The sequence below is a fragment of the Gopherus evgoodei genome, chromosome 3, assembly GCF_007399415.2.
Source record: "Gopherus evgoodei ecotype Sinaloan lineage chromosome 3, rGopEvg1_v1.p, whole genome shotgun sequence".
NCBI lineage: Eukaryota > Metazoa > Chordata > Testudines > Testudinidae > Gopherus > Gopherus evgoodei.
Genome location: NC_044324.1, coordinates 167,288,745 through 167,308,655, shown reverse-complemented (window position 1 = coordinate 167,308,655; position 19,911 = coordinate 167,288,745). Strand labels below are relative to the sequence as shown.

General features: G+C 47.9%; 1 protein-coding gene across 1 annotated transcript in view; it reads left to right on the top strand.

Annotated features, from left to right (window-relative positions):
- ALK (ALK receptor tyrosine kinase) overlaps window positions 1-19,911 on the top strand; it is a 638,118-nt gene that overhangs the window by 575,962 nt on the left and 42,245 nt on the right. The window contains exons 13-17 of the mRNA XM_030557349.1: window positions 2,711-2,861; window positions 6,184-6,315; window positions 7,409-7,553; window positions 15,838-15,900; window positions 18,106-18,204. Coding sequence (XP_030413209.1) covers window positions 2,711-2,861; window positions 6,184-6,315; window positions 7,409-7,553; window positions 15,838-15,900; window positions 18,106-18,204 — 590 coding nt within the window. The remainder of the gene's footprint in view (window positions 1-2,710; window positions 2,862-6,183; window positions 6,316-7,408; window positions 7,554-15,837; window positions 15,901-18,105; window positions 18,205-19,911) is intronic.

Below are 19,911 nucleotides of genomic sequence, written 5' to 3'. Positions count from 1 at the left end.
GAGCCTGCTATGCCAGCCCAGACCTCATATTCCTACCCCCACCCCCCAGCCTAGAGCCCTCTCCTGCACCCCAAACCTCTCATCCCCAGCCCAACCACGGAGCTCTCACCCTCCTGCCACACCCCAAATCCTGCCCCAGCCCAGTGAGAGTGAGGGTTGGGGAGAGTGAGTGACGGAGGGAGGGGGGATGGAGTGAGAGGGCCTCAGAGAAGGGGCGGGGTAGGGGAGAGGCGTCGAGGGAAAGGTGTTTGGTTTTGTGTGATTAGAAAGTTGGCAACCCTAAGCTTTCCTCTCCTGGAGAGAGAGAGACACCAGATGTGTTCACTATAAACTCCTTTAATGTTCTGCCATGTAAGTCTGAGGTTAGCTTAAATAAGGTATTTTACACACAACACCATCTAGTGGCTGAACAGTACAATACAGTTTAGCATTCCCTTACATCTCCCCCTTTAAGTTTTACATTCCTACCATTTACCAAATTTACACTGTCTTGAAGTTCAGAATGGATCAGTCTGTTAAGTGTGTCTGATTCACACTGGTTTTCTAATTATGTGACTCTGGCTGTCCATTAGTTGCAGTGACTGGCTATAGTTGGTCTGGAATCCTTGAGTCATCATCTTGTTCTGCATCTGCCATCTATAGAGTTTGCTCTGTTGATTGTTTGTTTTTTTTCCTGAGGAACAAATTGTAGATGTCAGTGGTTCCTGTTGAACTATTCACTGTTGGTCTCAATCACATATGACCAGGGCACTGAATTCTTTTCTTTATGACAGCTGGAGTTGTCCATCCTTTTTCTAAATCCAATTGATACGAACACGGTCACTGAGTTCTAGACCTGGCAGTTCTGTGACTGAGTGTCTGTCATCTGATGTAAAACTGTCGCTTTTAAAATCAATAGTCTTTACTGGATTATTCAGTTTCACTCTGCAGGAAGGCTCTATGTTATCACAAAGGATAGATCCCAGAAACAATGGCTTTTGATTGTAATATGAGTCAATTCCCTGACTGTTTTGATGCAGCAAACAACTGCAAAATGTCCATAATTTTGTGCATTTATCACAGCTTTTGCCTTTGGCTGGACTTGCATCATCTGTTAAGATGTGAATTTTTCCACATCTTGTGCATTTAGGCTGTCAGACTTTGGTGTTTGACTGGAATTTGTACCTCTTATCTGGCCGTTCTCTCTTTGCCTCAGCGGTCTTATGGTAAAGCCTTGTAGCATTCATGCTGCATCTGTTAACTGCTTCTAAGCTAGTTTCTTGTTTTTCAAGTTTGGCAAGTTGCTCTTGGTTTTGCTGTCTCACTGCTCAGACTGCTTTGTATCTGGATAGCTGTGCTTAGAGTTAAATCTCTTCAGTTGTAGCTGCTGTGAAAGGTTTTTATCTGTTAATAACCATCCTGTCTCTGAGGGCAGGTCTACACTAGGGGTCTTAGTTGACCTAAGTTACGCATTGATGTTGCGTATCTAAATTGATGATCGACTTATTAGGTCGACTTATTGCAGTGTCTAAACCATGCTGGATCAACTGGAGAAACTCTCCTGTCAGCTTGCCTTGTGCTTCTCCTTCCAGTGGAGTACTACAGTCGAGGAGAGAGCGATTGGCAGTCAGTTTAGCGGGTCTTCACTAGACCCGCTAAATCAACCCCTGGAGGATCAATCGCCACCCATCGATCCCCTGGAGACAAGCCCTGAAAATTTCATGTTTTGCAGTTCCAAACTTGCAGTTTTCAGCCACTGCATGCAGAGTTCCTATAAAACAGTCAATGTTTTCCCCTGGTCCTTGAATTCTCTGGTGAAAACATGTTCTTTTATAAACCACATTTTTCTGGGGTATAAAGTATGCATCAAATATAGCCAGAACCCTTTCTTAGGCTAGGTCTACACTGAGGGACGGGAGATCTACCTAAGATATGCAACTTCAGCTACGAAGTTGGCATATCTTAGGTTGATTTACCTGGCCGTGAGGATGGTGGCAGGTTGACCGCTGACTCTCCCCCATTGACTTCGTTTCCTCCTCTCGCTGTGGTGAAGTTCCGGAGTGATTGGGGATCGATTTTGTCACATCTACGCTAGACACGATAAATCGATCCCCAGAGATCGATCTCTACCCGCCGATCTGGCAGGTAGTGTAGACGTACCCATAGTCTTCTTTGTGACTGTCTTTAGTAAAGTCAAAGGATATAAAGATATGCTCTACCTGCTTTCCCATAGCATAAATTAAAGAGCATACTTGTAGTGTTCAGTTTTGGTAGCAATTCGAAACCTTGCAAAACTGTCCATTGTGAAGGTTTCTCAAAGCTGAAGTTCTCTTGGGCATCGAAGAGAGGCATGTAGATGAGATCCTGCAACCTTTGGTGCTTTGTTCCTTCTGGCTGCAACTTTTGTTGCTGTTTCCCTTCTATTTCTATTCTCCTCTGTCACTATTTTACTCCTGACACCATGCCATGCACACCTTGTACACATCAGGTTTCAGCGCTGCTACTGTCTGTACCAGATATGGTCTAGTCACAGAGTTTTCCTTTCCCAGCAAGATACATGCCAAGTGTGTTCTCTATAAGCTCTAATGTACTGACATTAGCTTAAATCAGGTATGTTACATATATCACCACCTACTGGCTGAACAGTGTAATATGGGTTAGGATTCCATTACATTGCTTTCACCCATGCAATTTTGTACCAGGCTTTTATCTTCTTTTCTTTTCATTGCAGCATCTCAGGCTATGGAGCAGCTGGTGGGAAAGGAGGGAAGAATACTATGGTGAGGTCCCATGGTGTGTCCATATTGGGGATTTTTGACCTCCAAAAGGATGATGCCTTATACATCTTGGTGGGCCAGCAAGGAGAAGATGCCTGCCCTAGTGTAAGTGATTGCCAATTCTGTCTTGTGTTGAACCTTTTCCAGCACTGGGATCTTTAATATTATAGCTGTCTGAATTTAGGGATTTTGTTCTGAGTAGTTCAAACTACAGATACAAGATTTCTGGTAGTGACTTAATATTAATGGTATGTCTATACTACAGTTAAACACCTGCAGCTGGCTCATGTCAGGCTCATGGGGCTCGGGCTATGGGGTCTGAGCCCTGGGTCTCTGCAAGAGGAGAGGGTCTCAGAGCCCCGGGTCCAGCCCAAGCCAAACAGCCTCATTACAATTGTACAGTCTTGCAGCCTAAGTCCAAGTCAGCTGACCTGGGCCAGCTGCAGGTGTTTCTTTATTGTGTACACATACCCATAAGGGCCTGATATTGCAGCCCTACCATGGAACAGTGAGGCCCTTGAAGCTCTGCAAGTTTGGCCTCATGAGGTTTTCCCTTCCTTCCAACCTCAGCCCCATCTTTGATATGGGCCCCTCAAATCCTACACGGATCACCACACAAACCCCATTTGCTGAGGCTTTGTTTGTGCATGGGGGAGGTTGAAGGCATTACTACTGAATTAATCTAACTTCCACTGTTATTAAGAATCATTACAAATTGCTTATAAGATTATCATCTTCCATTACTACTGCTGGAAGCCCTGATGGAGGAAAATTAAGTATTGTCCTGTGAAATTTCACCGCAGCTTTTGATCTGAGCATTTAGTATTCCGCAGAATTCTTGGTGGCGGCACTTGTTATGCGGCTGGGGTTCACGAAACCAAAGCATTGCCAGTTGGGAAGGGAAGGAGGATACAGGCAGGAAAGTGGAAGGGTCTGGGGGCCCCAAAGCCAAATCTTGCAGAAAATGCTAAAACTGGAATAATGTCCCCAACACACCTGTAATCATATACACACATAGTTAATGTAAGAACCTTTTAGAATCAGATACATCCTAACTCAGACTTTCATTTAGCATGTATAATCAAGCCATTCCAGTGCAATATAATATATGGAGTCATTAAATTACAGGCCACTGTGATCTTAGCGAGAATTTATTGAGTGCTAATGTAATTCTTTCATCGACACAAAGAGTGCATTGACTTGTGGAAAGGACTTTTACTTGATTGGATTGTAATCAGTTATGTCTTTGCAATGAAGGTTGGGTTTTTTTTCTAATCCAATTGTAATTTACTGGTCTCTCTGGATCATTGCGCTTTGTCATTTTATTAATCATCCCCTTCAAACTCTGAATCAAATTCTTGCCTGAAGTGGATTTTTAATTGTGCCTGTGTTACTCAGCAGGCAAGTTCTGGGTCCACTTTATGGTAAACAAAACACTTCAGTTCTAAATTGGAAAGATGCATGCGTCAAGTTCTTCTGCTGCAATAAAATACTTGTGTGACAGAGTAGGAAGATACAGAAGGAGGATTATATTTAGACAAATATTATCTGTAAATATTTCCAATATGGCTCATTACCCCCATGTTGAGCCCACTATAAATAACAAGATCGAAATTGAGAGGCAGATATTTAAGTGACAACCAGAAAGTAATATAACTAATGGCTGAGCTGCAACCAATGTAAATTCCCAGAGCTAAATCATGCTCATTGGACACACACACAGAAGTGCTCTGATTGACTTTAGGGGGAAAACAGGTGTGAACCACGTGAGCCTAATTAGTCACCAAATTACTGTTCTTTCTCCTGGGTTAGGGATGGTAATTCTAATTCTTTCTTGGTCTATTTGAAATGAGTTGGTGTGGACTCAGCAGACTGCCTAGTGAACTAGTGTCCACCACAAAAACTGTCTTGGCATTTGGGACTGGTTGGCAGTGAATCTTTATCCTTAGCTGGTCCCTCAAAGTCAAGACTGAAACATGTTGCCAGTAGGGCTCAGTGGCTAGGGCACTGGACTGGGAGTCAGGAGACGGGGGTTCTATTCCTGGCTACCACTTGGAGCAAGTCATGTCATTGCCAAGTGCCTCGGTTTCCCCTTTTGTAAAATGTAGATAGTAACAATACTTACCTGCCTTTGTAAAGCCCATGGAAATCTATGGGTAAAAAGTGCTAGGTGAAAACCAGGTGGTATTGTTATGGGTAGGAGGAAGTGGGAGGGGTTCGCACCAGCTACATCTGTACTATGATGCAAACTAGGGGTGTGATTCACCTCCTTGCGTACACATACTCGAGCTAGCATGAGTCTAAATTGTGCGGCTGTGGCGGCAGCAGCAGCAGTGGAAGGGTCACTGAGCTGTGCCGAGTATACCCACCGGTTTCTGTCAGGTTTGTACTCTGCACAGCTCAGCCACGCCTCTGCTGCCGCTACAGTGCTATTTATATTTGTGCTAGCTCGATGAGAGCTAGCATGAGTATGTGCATCAGTGCTGGAAGTAGGAGGTGCTGGGGGTGCTGCAGCACCCCCTGGCTTGAAGTGGCTTCCATCGTATACAGGGTTTACAGTTTGGTTCAATGGCTCTTAGCACCCCCACTATACAAATTCTTCCAGCAGTCCTGAGTATGTGTCCATGAGTAGAGGAATCATACCCCCTAGCACGCAGAGTCACCCTAGGGTTATGCCATACCTTTCCTGTGGATAAATATAGGACATCAGTTTCTAGGGGTGTCTATTTGCCTCTTTTGATCAGCACGCATAGGCGCCGACTCCATGGGAGCTTCAGAGCTAGAGCACCCACAGGGAAAAAAGGGTAGGTGCTGAGCACCCACCAGCAGCCCCCCTATCAGCACCACCCCCTCCCCCCAGCACCTCCTGCCTCCCAGTGGGCCCTGCAGATCAGTGCCTTCCCCTCCCTCCACGTGCCTCCCACTCACCACAAAAAGCTGCTTTGCAACGTGCAGGAGGCTGAGAGGAGTGAGGAAATGGCATGTTTGGGGGAGGGGGTGGAACTGGGTGGGAAGAGACAGGGCCAAGCAGGGTGGGAAGGGGTGGGGCCTTGAGAGAAGGGGTGGAGTGGGGGCAGGGCTTGGGTCAGAGTTAGGGGTTGAGCACCCCCAGCATTTTGGAAGGTCAGCGCCTGTGTCAGCACTGGATTCATTTTTTAAAGGATTCAGTTTTATCAAACCACAAATTCCTCTGGCCTGTAGCAGAGCTAAAGGTGACACTCTTGTAGGAGAGTGCGAACATGCTTCTGCTCCCTTTGGAGTCAGTGGCAACATTCCCTTTGCTTTTGGTGGAAGCACATTTAGACCATTGGTTTGCAAATGCAGGGGAGGGAGGCATATGAGGCCTTTGTAGCTGATGAGCTTACTTTGTGTGTGCAGCAAAATGGAGGCTCTTTGTCTGAACTCAGACTTGCTGTTCTATCTGCAGACTAACCACGTTATACAGAAAGTATGCATTGGAGAGAATAACGTGATTGAAGAGGAGATTCGAGTAAACAGGAGTGTCCATGAATGGGCAGGAGGAGGTGGTGGAGGGGGAGGAGCAACTTATATATTTAAGGTACAGGAACATAGCCATTATATCCTATTACATAAAAATGCTGCACACTACCTAGACTTGTATGTGAATGCCGGCCTTTGTTTAGTAAGTGCCCCCTACAATGTACCCTGGAGCACCAAGAACTCTCTGGGCCTGATTCTCACTTACACTAAGGACCCTTTAAACTGCTCTGACAGAGTAAACAAGCCTTAAAGTGAGCTTAAATATAACTTTTATTTATAATGCATGGCCGTGGATGCACAGATATCCTGAGCCCTTAAGGAGCTGAATGGCCCTGTTCATACCTCTTCAAGTTTTTGCTAAGGCTGTCTGCTGACTCAGGCAGGGTCACTGCATCAGTTTACATTCTGTTCACATTTTTAAGGTTTACCTTGCAACCACAAGGACTAAAAATATAATTTTTATTGTGATCTGAGATTCTGGAGCACAGTTCTGTCCAATGGGTAAATTTCACAGCAGTTTCTTGAGCAGAATACATAAGGCCCTATAGCCTTTGACTTTTGCTGTGCTATGACATACGAACAACTGGGATCAGTTTATGCTCTGCTGTAGGTGTAGCCTTTCAGCCAAAGACCATTGATCACAACTGCCGGTCATTTACATTTTATCAAAAGTTGGCTAATAAGCATTAATCCCAAATCCCAGTTTTGTGTGTTCTCAATACGCTTCAGATCAATAGACTTGTACCATATCATAGTAACTCTGCACACTCAAGTAGCCCCAAAGTGATAATCCCCTGCAAAGTGGAACCACTGTACTGCACTACACAGAGTAGTGTACCACAGAGCTCTTGTAATTGATATACTACATCATACAGGGTAACATTACATGCTTTACAAGAGCCCCGAGCACTGGCGTACACAATACATGTAGCCATCGAAGCTACTGTTATTCACTGAACATGGGACAATTAGTATTATCCATTAATCTTTGGATGCAGGTACGTGAATAAGGCAATTGTAATTTGGACTGTTCAGCAGTCCTAGGGGCATGCCTAGTGCAATATGAAGTAACTAGCGTGTGAGATAAACTTGTATTTGCATGTCTGACACAGTGTAAACCCCAGCTACATTTCTCAATTCACCCTGTTAAGATGGAGAATGGAGAACCAGTCCCCTTGATAATTGCAGCAGGAGGTGGTGGCAGGGCCTACAGGGCCAAAACAGATACTTTTCATCCAGAAAAGCTGGAGAATGATTCATCTGTTCCAGGTCTGAATGGAAATTCAGGAGCTGCAGGTAAGGAACATTTACTCTGTTCAGAAAATCTTTCCCAGACCTGAAGAAGAGCTCTGTGCAAACTCCAAAGCTTCTCTCTCTCACCAACAGAAGTTGGTCCAGTAAAGGATATGACCTCACCCACCTTGTCTCAGCAAATCTTTGAGGGACAGAACATAAGATGCGGAAATGTGAGACTCTCAGAAACCATTGTCACCACAGGGAAGACATCCCTGTAGACAGGGAAATCATGTTGCATAGCTTCCCAGGCTAGTGCAGACAGGGCTATATTGCAGCCTGGTTAGCAGTCCCTGCAAAAAGGCGAGGGACTGAATGAGCCACAGGGGTGGGGACCACCTTCTTGCATCAGAGCAAGTGCATTCTCTGTCTATGAGTAGCTTGTGCTTCAGCGGTCTCTGCTTACAGAACCATAAAAATAGAGATGGGCAGGGCCTATTGTCATCCAGTCCATCTCCTTGCCAAGGCAGGATTGTTCCTTACAGAACACTGTCTAGCTTTGTTCTCGGATTGCACTGTTCTGTGGTTAGTGGACTTCAGTCTTACAGACGGTCAGTCTGGCACCTTTCCCAAGCATGAAATTCACTTTAATGTATGTTTGTTTGTTTTGTTTCCTGAGATGGAAAAGCCTGTTCTATAGCTCTGTAATGTCCAGCACTTTGGATCTTGAACCTTCAGTCATCATGAACCCTGCAAAAATAAACAAAATCACAATTAACAATATTTAGGGTTTACGGATGTGGTAATTTGTACAATTTCAAACTAACTCACCCCAATCCTTGTCTGAAAGAGAGAAGTATTAGTGTCCCCAATTTACAGATGGGGAATGGAGGCACAGAACTGGGCTTTTTAATGTTCCAAACTGAATGCTAAGTAGTGGGGACTGCATAGAGAGCAGAGGGCTGGAAGTCAGGACTCTTAATTCTCTTCTTGACATCCACTTACTTCGTGGCCTTTGGCAATTCACTTAACCTCTCTAGGCTTCAGTTTGGCCACCTATGAAATGGGGATAATGCTTCTCTACATCCAGGGCTGTTGTGAGCTTTAACTAATTACTAATTTTTAAGTACATTGAGCTCCTCAACTGAAAGGCACTGGTAGTGCTAGTAAGAATCACTCTAGCATTTTAGGCTATTAAAAAGTATAAGCACAAACTCTTTGATATCAGAAAACTAGATGTCTCAAGGTAGTAGAAATATTAGTTAGAATTTGGTTTCAAGAAAAATGGTTTGTGTTGGGTGGTCCATTAATTTAAAAGATAATTAAATGTTTGTTTGAAAAACGTATTTCAGATCCCAGGCTGGTGACAGAGTAATAGAAAGTTAGGTCCTCCCTCATCCACTCTAATTCCCATAGCTTAAGCTCAGGTTTCTGCATATAACTTGTCAGTGTTAGGGAAGCCATTCACCCCCACCACTGCACAAACTCAAGTTATTGAGGCTTTGTATGGCAAACTAAAGAGTTGTGGTGGTGAAGGATCAATCCAACAACTTCTTCAAGTGATTGTTCACGTCCATTACACATTAGGTGTGCATGCGCCGCATGCACGGATGTCGGAAACTTTTTCCCTTAGCAGCTCCCGTCAGGGCAGCAAAGGAGTCTCGCCAGAGTGGCGCCTCATACTGGTGCATATATACCCCTGCCGACTCGACCCCCCTTTGGTTCCTTCTTACTGGCTGAGGTGGTGTTGGAACAGTTCTCTATCTCTCACTTGTGAGTGTCTTGTAGCATAGTTATCAGTAGTTAGCACTTCTTAATAATAGATAGTTAAGCTTTCTTTGTTTAGGTGTTGGAAGTTGTCTCCAGCACAAGTCCTGGGCTGCGGGGCATGCCGCAGGCCCAAGGCTTTAAGGCTTGTGCCACATGCCGCAAGCCTATGCCGATTAGTGTCCCCCATGACTTGTGTCTTCGCTTCTGGGGGAATCGCTTCAGACAGAATACTGCAAGATCTGTAAGGCTTTTAAGCCAAGGACTAAGAAAGAAAGAGACTTTTGCCTCAAGCAGCTACTCATGGAGGCCGTGCTGCAACGTTCAGCTTCAGGCCATCTGGCTTCGATGCCAGTGTCCTCGGTGCGGAGTGCCCCGGCATCAGTTCGCGATCCGGCACCAGTGGGGCACTGCAAGCATGCCGCACCAAGGCAACAAGAAAACCCCCGGCACCATTCGACCTCACCGGCAAGGTCAAAGGGTCAGCCTTCAAACCGAGCGCATTCCCTGCATAAGAAGCTGGCACCACTCAAGCAAACGAGTGCTCAAAAGGGAAGCGCTGCCGCAGGACATGCTCCGGCTCCAGTGGCTCCAGCGCTGAAGAGCCTGTTGAGCCCTGGGCTAAGCGCCTTGAGCACGGAGAACAGGTTGGAGGAGCTCCTAGAACAGCCCTCCACACCAGACACATTTGAGGTGGCAAAGGACATCATCCAGTTGTTGGTGGCAAGCCCCCTCCCTGCCAAGGAGAAGCCTCTGGCACCGTCTCCTAGAGTGCCGTCAAGAGGCAAGCCAGCAATGGTGCGCCGATTGAGGTCACCACCCTGGCACCGCTCCTGGCATCGGTCCCGGTCAAGCTCGGCCTCTGCAGATTCCCAGTTGCCCCTGACCCAACAGGACTCGAAGGCACCGGATCCCAGCCAGCATAAGGCACCGACCTCACCAAGACACCACTCCCCGGCGCCATCGCTGGGCTAGCTCCAAGGTAACACAAGATCGAAGTCCTCGGGCCCAAGCAGAAGCCAACGATCCTGGTCCCGGGAGTATCGGTCCTGGTCGGCAAGGAACCGTTCTCCAGCCCCCCGGCAGCACCATTCTACAGCACTGCCTTGGCCTTCCAGGTCGGCGTCCTCAGAATCTGAGATGGACTTAGGCCACTCCAGCTATGCCCACAGGGCACCAGCGATCAGGGATCCCCAAGCCCCGTGGCATCCCCAATGGGGCCCGCCAAGGCAGTGGCCCTTTTGGACACCATGGGCCTATCACCAACAGCAGGGGCTCTCCTCCAGAGCCTCGAGATCCGGCTATTCAGTACATCAGTCTCGGTCCCCGCACAGGCACTCCTCCACACCCAAGGAGGCCATGGTATCCAGGCCACCAGATGCTTCTCCAGAACACAGGAGAGCAGAAGCGGCACCGAGCCCGGTGCTGTCCCGGAGGCAGTCTGTCAGGCAGGACCCAGAGGAGCCCCCAGCATGCGAGGAAGGACAAGAAGGGCTGGAAGACGAGATGCAGAAGGCCTCACCTCGTTGTCATCCCCAGATGAAGCTGTGGCGGGCACCACAGTATCGGGGCCTCCTCCGATTGACCACAGAGTGCACCAGGAGCTGCTCTGCAGGGTAGCCCAGAACTTGGGCCTACAGGCGGAGGAAGCAGTAGAGCAGGAGGATCCTGTGGTGGACATCCTAAGCCCCGAGGGCCCCTCCAGAATTGTGCTCCCGCTCATAAAGACAATCCAGTCCAACTACAAGACAGTCTGGCAAACCCCGGTCTTTAGCGCGCCGACAGCAAAAGGTGTAGAGTGGAAGTACTTTGCCCCTTCCAAGAGATATGACTTTCTCTTTTGTCATCCGGCCCCGTGTTCGCTGGTCATCTCAGCAGTCAATGAACAGGAACGACATGGTCAGCAAGCCCTAGGTCCTAAGGCCAAGGAGGCTAAACGTCCAGACCTATTTGGCACGAAGATCTATTATTCTGGGGGCCTCCAGTTGAGGATCGCAAAGCAGCAGGTGATCCTGAACAGACACAATTTTAATTCCTGGCTGGCAGTTTCCAAATATAAAGACTCCTTGCCCCAGGGCTCTCAGCTTGAATTTGTGGCCCTCGTGGATGAAGGAAAGGTAGTAGCCAAGACCTCTCTGCAGGCCTCTCTCGACTCGGTGGATGCAGCAGCCAGAACAATCGCCTCAGGAGTGGTACGAGGCGCTTGGCGTGGCTGCAGGCTTCAGGCTATCTGCCAGAGGTCCAGAATACCCTTCAGGACCTCCCCTTTGAAGGGTCTGATTTCTTTTTGGACCAAACAGATGTCAGGTTGCATAGCCTCAAAGACTGTCGGGCAACCCTCAAGTCATTGGGAATGCACACCCCGGTAACGCAGAGGAAGCCTTTCAATCCCCAGCCGCCTCAGCAAAGACAATACTAGCCCCACCCTAGGCAGGAACTGTTTTGGAGGAGAGGCAGAGACAACAGGCAGAGGTGGAACAACACATCTAGCCAGGGCCAGGGCAAGGGCAAGCTGCAACCTGGCAACAAGCAAGAGTTTTGAAAGTGTGCTCGAGGACAGCATACCAAGCCAGTTACCGGATCTTTCCCTATGTTTCCTGAACCGCTTGTCCTGCTTCTACCCTGCGTGGTTCCATATAACATCGGACCATTGGTTCTTACGTACAGTACAAGTGGAATACGTGCTTCAGTTTTCCTCCTTCCCTCCCTCCCACCCCCCTTCCCCGTCCCTCTTCGGGGACCCCTCTTACGAGCAACTCCTTATGCAGGAGGTACAGATACTCCTCGAGGTGGGGACAGTGGAAGAGGTCCCTCAGGATCTAAGGGGGAAAGGGTTTTACTCCATTATTTTCTTATTCCCAAAGCAAAGAGGGGTCTTCGACACATTTTAGACCTGCGTGGACTCAGCAAATTCTTCTGCATGGTCTCCCTAGGCACTATTATTCCGTCCCTGGATCTGGGGGATTGGTACGCTGCCCTCGACATGAAAGATGTGTACTTCCACATCACTATTCATCCCGCACACTGGTGGTTCCTGCGGTTCACCCTAAACCAGCACCATTACCAGTTTACGGTCCTACCCTTTGGCTTGGCGGCAGCCCCCCTCATATTCATGAAATGCATGTCGGTAGTGGCAGCCTTTCTACAAAAAAGGAGAATTTGAGTATACTTGTACCTAGACGACTGGCTTCTCATGAGTGAATCCGAGGAGGAAGTCCATTCTCATGTGGCGGTGGCACTGGAGGTATTCCGCAGGCTAGGCCTGCTAGTCAACGTGCCCAAGTCCTCCTTGATACCTATGCAAAGGCTGGAGTTCATTGAGGCCGTCCTGGATTCGGTACAGGCACAAGCAAGCCTCCCAGAATCCAGATTTCTGGTCATCCAGCGTGCTATAGATTCGATGCTGAGGTTCCCCACAACCACGGCCAGATGCTGCCTGCAGCTCCTAGGGCACATGGCAGCGTGCATCCACATAGTTAAACACACTGGACTACGGTTCAGGACTTTGCAGTTGTGGCTAGCCCAGTCATATCGCCTGGGCAGAGACCCCTCAGACTTTGTAGTGACAATCTCTGCCCAGGAGTTGGACTCCCTGCGCTGGTGGTTCAACCAGCAGTTAATCTGCAAAGGGATCCCCTTTACCGCACCACAACCCACGCTGATGCTGGTAACGGACGTGTCAGACCTCGGCTGGGAAGTGCACTTAGGGGACCTTCAGAAACAAGGCTTGTGGTCCAAAGACGAAATGTTGCTCCACATCAATGTGAAGGAGCTCAGGGTGGTTCGCCTAGCCTGCCAAACCTTTCACGCTGCTTTAGAAGGTCACAGTGTGACAGCTCTGACAGACAACACCACCGTCATGTTCTACATAAACAAGCAGGGTGGAGCCGAGAGGCCCTTCTCCTATGGGACTTTTGTATAGCGCACTCAGTACACCTCATAGCGTTATACCTCCCGGGGGAGAGGAACGAGCTGGCGGACCACCTCAGCAGGTCGTACCACAAGCACGAATGGTTGATAAGACCGGATGTCTTGCAATCGATCTTCCAGAAGTAGGGATTTCCCCAAATGGACCTCTTCACCACCAGGGACAACAGTCAATGCCCACAGTTTTGCTCTTTCCAAAACCACAGTCCGGGCTCAGTCGCAGATGCCTTCGCGATCCCACAGAGTTCTCCTCAAAGTTCGCAGAGACAAGGCGGTAATGATTCTCATCGCCCCAGCTTGGCCCCGCTAACATTGGTTTACGACTTTGCTGGAGCTGTCAGTAGCCGACCCGATTGCCCTGCCCCTGCACCAAGATCTCATCATGCAGGACTGCGGGCACCTGCTCCACCCAAACCTGCGGTCTCTGTATCTCTGTGGTTGAATGCAATGGAGAGCCAGTGCTCTCTTCAGGTGAGACAAATTCTCCTCAGCTGTAGAAAACCTTCTACTAAGGCTGCATACCTTGCTAAGTGGAAGAGGTTCTCCTGCTGGTGTGAACCAAAGCACATATAGCCACTTCAGGCCTCCGTTCCAGTTATCCTGGAATACCTGCTGCACCTTAAACATCAAGGTCTCGCCCCCTCCTCAGTTAGAGTACATCTGGCTGCCATTTCGGCATTCCACCCAGGGGAGTTGGGGCATTCTGTGTTTTTCAACCCCATGGTAGCCCGGTTTCTCAAGGGGCTGGAGAAGGTGTTTTCCTACTCACGCCCTCCAGTCTCTCCCTGGAACCTTCACCTGGTCCTGACCAAGCTCATGGGACCCGCTTTTGAGCCCCCAGCCTCTTGCTCTTTCACTCACCTCTCCTGGAAGGTGATGTTTTTGGTAGCCATTACGTCCGCAAGGAGGGTGTCCGAGTTGAGGGCCCTCACCTCGGAGCCCCCTTATACAGTTTTTTATAAGGACAAAATGCAACCTAGACCACACCCTAAATTCCTCCCTAAAATAGTCTTACAATTTCACATGGGACAGGACATTTGTTTGCCAGGGATCCTTCCGAAACCATACACGGACTCGAGTCACCATAGCCTACATACTCTGGATGTCTGTAGGCCCTGGTGTTCTGTCTGGAGCGAACTAGACCTTTCTGCAAGTTGACACAGTTGTTCGTTGCCATTGTGGAGAGAATGAAAGGACTCCCTGTCTCAGCGCAGCGGATATCATCATAGACTGTGGATTGCATCTGCACGTGCTATGCGCTTGCCAAGGTGCCAGCTCCAGCGATCACGGCTCACTCAACTAGGGCTCAAGTGTTCTCAACAGCTTTCCTGGCACAGGTTCCGCTCCAGGAGATCTGTAAAGAAGCCACCTGGTCGTTGGTGCACACATTCACAGCCCACTACACCGTCCATCCACAGGCCAGAGAGGACGCGGCGGTTGGCAGGGCTGTGCTCCAATCAATTGTTCCATGACTCCTACCCTCCTCCTGTGGTGAGTTTGTGAATCATCTAATGTGTAATGGACGTGAACAATCACTCAAAGAAGAAAAAAACGGTTACCTACCTTTTCGTAACTGTTGTTCTTCGAGATGTGTTGTTCACGTCCTTTACACTTCCCACCCTCCTTCCCCTCTGTTGGAGTCTCTGGCAAGAAGAAACCAAAGGGAGGTTGGGTCGGCAGGGGTATATATGCACCAGCATTAGGCGCCACTCTGGTGGGGCTCCCCTGCTGCCTCAACGGGAGTGGCTAAGGGAAAATTTTTCCGACGTCCATGCACACAGCGCACAGACACCTAATGTGTAATGGATGTGAACAACACAGCTCGAAGAACAACAGTTACGAAAAGATAGGTAACCGTTTTTTCCCCATTTTCACTGTGCTGCACATTCTGGCCTCTTGGAACTTCATAGCAGCAGCAACAAGGATATGCTTAAATCCTCCTGCTCCAAAAAGTGCTAGCAACTACAGTCAAGCGAAAGGAGATTCTGTGTTAGCTGTCACCAATACGAGACCAGACACACACTTGAGATTATCTGATTTTATCCGGCAACAGAGCACATACAGAGTAGCCGGTCCATTACAATTAGAGCTAGTCAAAATGTTTCAATCAAAAAAAGTTGGTGAAGAAAAATTGCATTTTTTAATTCATTTATTTGCAGAAAAATGTTTCTTTTCAAATTTTCTATGGGTTTTTTTAGTGAAAAAATTATTTCAGTATTTTTTGAAAACCAATAACCTTTTGAAAACCAAAAAAGGTTTGGGTTTCATTTTTCATGAAAAAAATGGAACATTTCCTTAAAAAAAAAAAAATGCTATCTCCCCGTACACCCACACACACTAATTTTTCATCTCTTTACATTTTTCATGGAAAAATACCATTTTTTTACCAGCTCTCATTACAGTATTACACTTCTTTTATACATGGATGAAAAGAGGCACAAAGCGTTTGTGGTGGCCACAAGTCATACACAGCCAGTTAGTGGCCAACTGGCAATAGAACCCAGCAGTCATGACTCCCGTCTCATTCTCTAACCACTATATGCTGATCTCCCTTGCAGCTGACGTGTTTGGAATAAACATTCATTCTGCTGATATATATATTCTGGATGTAACAGAAACTTACATGGGCTGCTTTCTCTTTTCTTAACTGCAGGTGGTGGAGGTGGCTGGAATGATAACACTTCCTTCCTGTGGTCAGGAAAGTCCTTGCTGGAAGGTGCTACTGGAGGAAAATCCTGCCCCCAGGCCATGAAGAAGTGGGGGTGGGAGACAAGAGGGGGTTTCGGAGGGGGTGGAGGGGGGTGCTCCTCAGGTGGAGGAGGCGGAGGATATATAGGTAAAGTGGCTTCATGTTCAAGGTGTCCCTTCCCCTCCTTTAGTGCTAATAGTCAGCAAAACACTGATCAAAAATTCTCCTATAGCTAGTATATATGATTGTTATGTAATAGGATGTCTGTGTGTTGCCTTTTTAGTTCTGGATGAGCTTATGTTATTTAGCCTTTAAGCAAATAGCCAGATGTCAGTTCTTCAACTGGAATCTTGGCTTTGCATTGTGGAAAACTATGCCATCAAGATCCTGTTGTGATTTTTGACTCATAACTATAGATTGAGTCTTTCATTTCTTGGCCATGATGCTGAAGAAGCAGGAGCCATAGGCTTTGCATTCCTGTTGTCAAGACCAGCATCTGGGGGCTTTTGCCACAGAGTCTGATGGCCAGTGTTTACACTTAGGGTATGTCTACATTGCAGAGTTAACCCGGGTTTTAGTCTTCACCCCACTTACAATCCATGCAGGGGGGAAAGAAAACACCCTTTATCCATGTCTGGAGCCCAGGCTAGCTGACCCAGCTGAGGGGTGCTGAGAGCCATGGCTCCACTTTAACTCAGGCAGAAATCCACCTACTGTTCAGTGAGGACACAGGCTAAATCATTCGAGTCCTCCAATGCCCTTCCCACCATTCCCTGTGAAGGAAAGACAAATTCTCGCACAATTGGTTGGGAAAGAAATCCTAGAGCATCTCAGCATGAAAAACCATGGGGTATTCCCCCAGACACACACAGGCAAATGTGGAAATAGCCAGATATGGCTTTGCTATGGAGGTGCTCTCACCTGAACAGGGCTAACCCAGATGTTCAGACCCTGGTGCCAATTACTGGGTTAACGGTGCAGTGTAGACATAGCCTTAAAGGAGATTCAGCATGAGCAGTGGCAATCCAAGCTTCCTCCACACTGTCCTAAGACCAGCATGCCTCTACCCTAGAGGAATCACCTCTAAGGGCAAGGCAGGTATTTCGGTCTCCATAGTCCAATCCTTGGCTCTTGTGCTAAGACTGCCAACAGGGGAGGCCAATTAATGACAGCTATGATGGTGGCTTTTGTCAACAAGGAACTGAATGGAGGCCACTAATTCCTTTCCAGTAGGCTCCAGGTCAGCCGTCAGATGGTAATGACACTGAATTACTACTTGGGCCAGACTGAAAGCCGTCACCATAAGGTGAATAGCTCCACAACTCATAATCAGTCCTTGTGGCCACCCATCTCTTCAGCTGTGGTGGACTTCTTACCCCTGGTTATTCACCACTGTGGCTTGAAATTAGGGCAATGGTAGACTCAAAACACTGCAAAGAAGTAATTAGCCTGAATTCCTAGCTTGACCATGTGCATTGTAATGTTATGTGTAATGATTTTTTCAACAGAATGCCTCATGTAAGATACTTTTGTTTGCAGTGTGCTATTTTCTCCCCTGCCAGAGGTGATGAAAGTGGAAAAACAACCCTCTCTTTTTTGGGGGGGGGGGGGCATCTGTGCATGTTAACAGATCAAATATTGGTCTACTGCTCCGCTTCTGAGATCCTCTGCTTGTCCAAGGCACACTTGAACATTTCCCATGCAAGCTCCTTCAGTCCCCCATCGTTGTTGGACCGCCCTGGCCCAAGGGCGTAGAGGAGAGAAAGCAGATCAGATGACTGTTACTCCCAGTGCTGGTGGAGTACATAGCCTGATCAGCAACTGTGTGGAATTAACCCTTATGCACCGGCATTGTCCAGTCTGCTGGCCAAATGAATGCATAGGATGATCTGTTTATATGTTTTTTCACAGCATCCAAATGATTAAAGATGATGTTTGGGCTTAGTGGGCAATAATCTGCTTGGGACTGAGTTGACAGATTAATTTGCTTAATTAAGAGCCACAAGCATTATTAAGCTGAAATCCCAGAAGTGAAAGGCCAATAGTCCGTACCACTATCCACTGAACCTTTCCACCATCCATTAAACATCCCAGTTGGATATTTTGACTGATTAATTGCCCTTTCTCATTTGGATGCTTCATACTGTGAATTTGCTTGCATGTTGCAATTCTTAACTGTGTTTTAGATCTAATGAACCACAGTATGTTAAGGTACTTTCTGATTTGACATAGGTGGCAATGCTGCAGCGGACAATGACCCAGAAATGGATGGGGAGGATGGTGTGTCCTTTATTAGTCCACTGGGTACTTTATACACCCCTGCACTAAAAGGTATTGATGACAGTCAGGAATCAGTTCTCGTGAGTTTCCTTCATGTTTGGAGTAGGCTGTGTCTGGAAAAAAGTTGAGATCCTTAGATAGAAAATGTAGATTAGTGTGGTTGTGAACACCAAGGAAGGAAAGAAGTTGTTTAGTGTAGTCCAGGGGTCGGCAAACTTTCAGAAGTGGGGTGCCGAGTCTTCATTTATTCACTCTAGTTTAAGGTTTCACGTGCCGGTAATACATTTTAAAGTTTTTAAAAGGTCTCTTTCTATAAGTCTATAATATATAACTAAACTGTTGTTGCATGTAAAGTAAATAAGGTTTTTAAAGTGTTTAAGAAGCTTCATTTAAAATTAAATTAAAATGCAGATCCCCCCAGACTGGTGGCCAGGACCCAGGCAGTGCAAGTGCCACTGAAAATCAGCGTGTGTGCTGCCTTTGGCACGCTTGCCATAGGTTGCCTACCGCTGATCTAAATGGACAGTCCATATGGATTTCACTCTTTCGGGCTCCCATCTCTCCCAGCAATATTGATCCACACAAACACCCCAGATACTTTTCAAGTTGGTAGCATGCACATTTAAGAGGAAAAGTAGCGACCGTACCAGCAACGGGGGCTGGGGAGGGGGAGGACGGACACTGCTACCATATAAAGGAGTATTAGGAGGTTCTTTCAAATGAACCTGTGCACCGAATACTCTTATTGACACAATGCCCAGGGGAGTTTCAGCTTCTCCCTTTCGGTGATGCCAATGGCTCAGAGAAGCAGCTCAGCTGCAACTCCTGACATGAAATTGACACAGCAGGGACTGACAAAGTGGGTATTCACCCACGAAAGCTTATACTCCAATATGTCTATTAGTCTATAAGGTGCCACAGAACTCTTTGTCACTTTTTACAGATCTGGACTAACACGGCTACCCCTCTGATACTTGACAGCAGGGACTGGAGCTCTCAGAAGCGGCCCTTAAGACCTGGGACCCTGCTGCCCAAAAAACTCATATGGCTGCTTCTAGGGACCACTGCGCTTCCCACTGCCTTCCCCTTTGAGCTACAGATCCCCTGCAATGCAAGCCCTACCCAGATCACTCCACAGTTTGTGCATTTTAAACCTGAACCCTCCTGGGGGCTGAAAGCTGCCCAGATAAGGGGGCCACTCTTGTCCAAGCTGAAGTGCCACTTTGTTAGGATGCACAGACACAGCAAGAGTCACCCTGTCTCTGTCTGTTCTTTCCAGAGGCTGCAAAACCCCTCCAAACCCACTGCTGCCCAGCCGGCTCAGGGGTGCTGGGGGCACGGCCCCCTCCTGGGCTGACGCAGTGCCAGAGAAGGGGAGAGGAGAGTTGGAGCATGAAGTGGCAGCGGGGCCATGCAAAGGAGGGCCAGTTGCGACTCATGGCGCCTTGCACCAGTCCAGGCTCCCCCTTTAAAGTCCAGGGGCCAGGAGAGAGTTACACAAGCTGCTCATGCAGCATCTGGGAGCCCTAATGCAGCTGCTTCCCAGAGGGCAGTCTCCCCAGTGCTCCCTGAGCACCATGGGCAGGGGCTTCGGAACTCACATCCAAGATCACCGAGGTGCCTTTCCGCTGCCCTGCGGGGAAGAATCCCTGGCCGGCGGCTGCCTGCCCTTCCTGGAGGAACTCCCTGTCAGAGAGCAGCGGGCTGATTGGGCCGGTGGCTGGGACCCTGGGCCGGCGGCAGGCTGAGCCGCTTAGT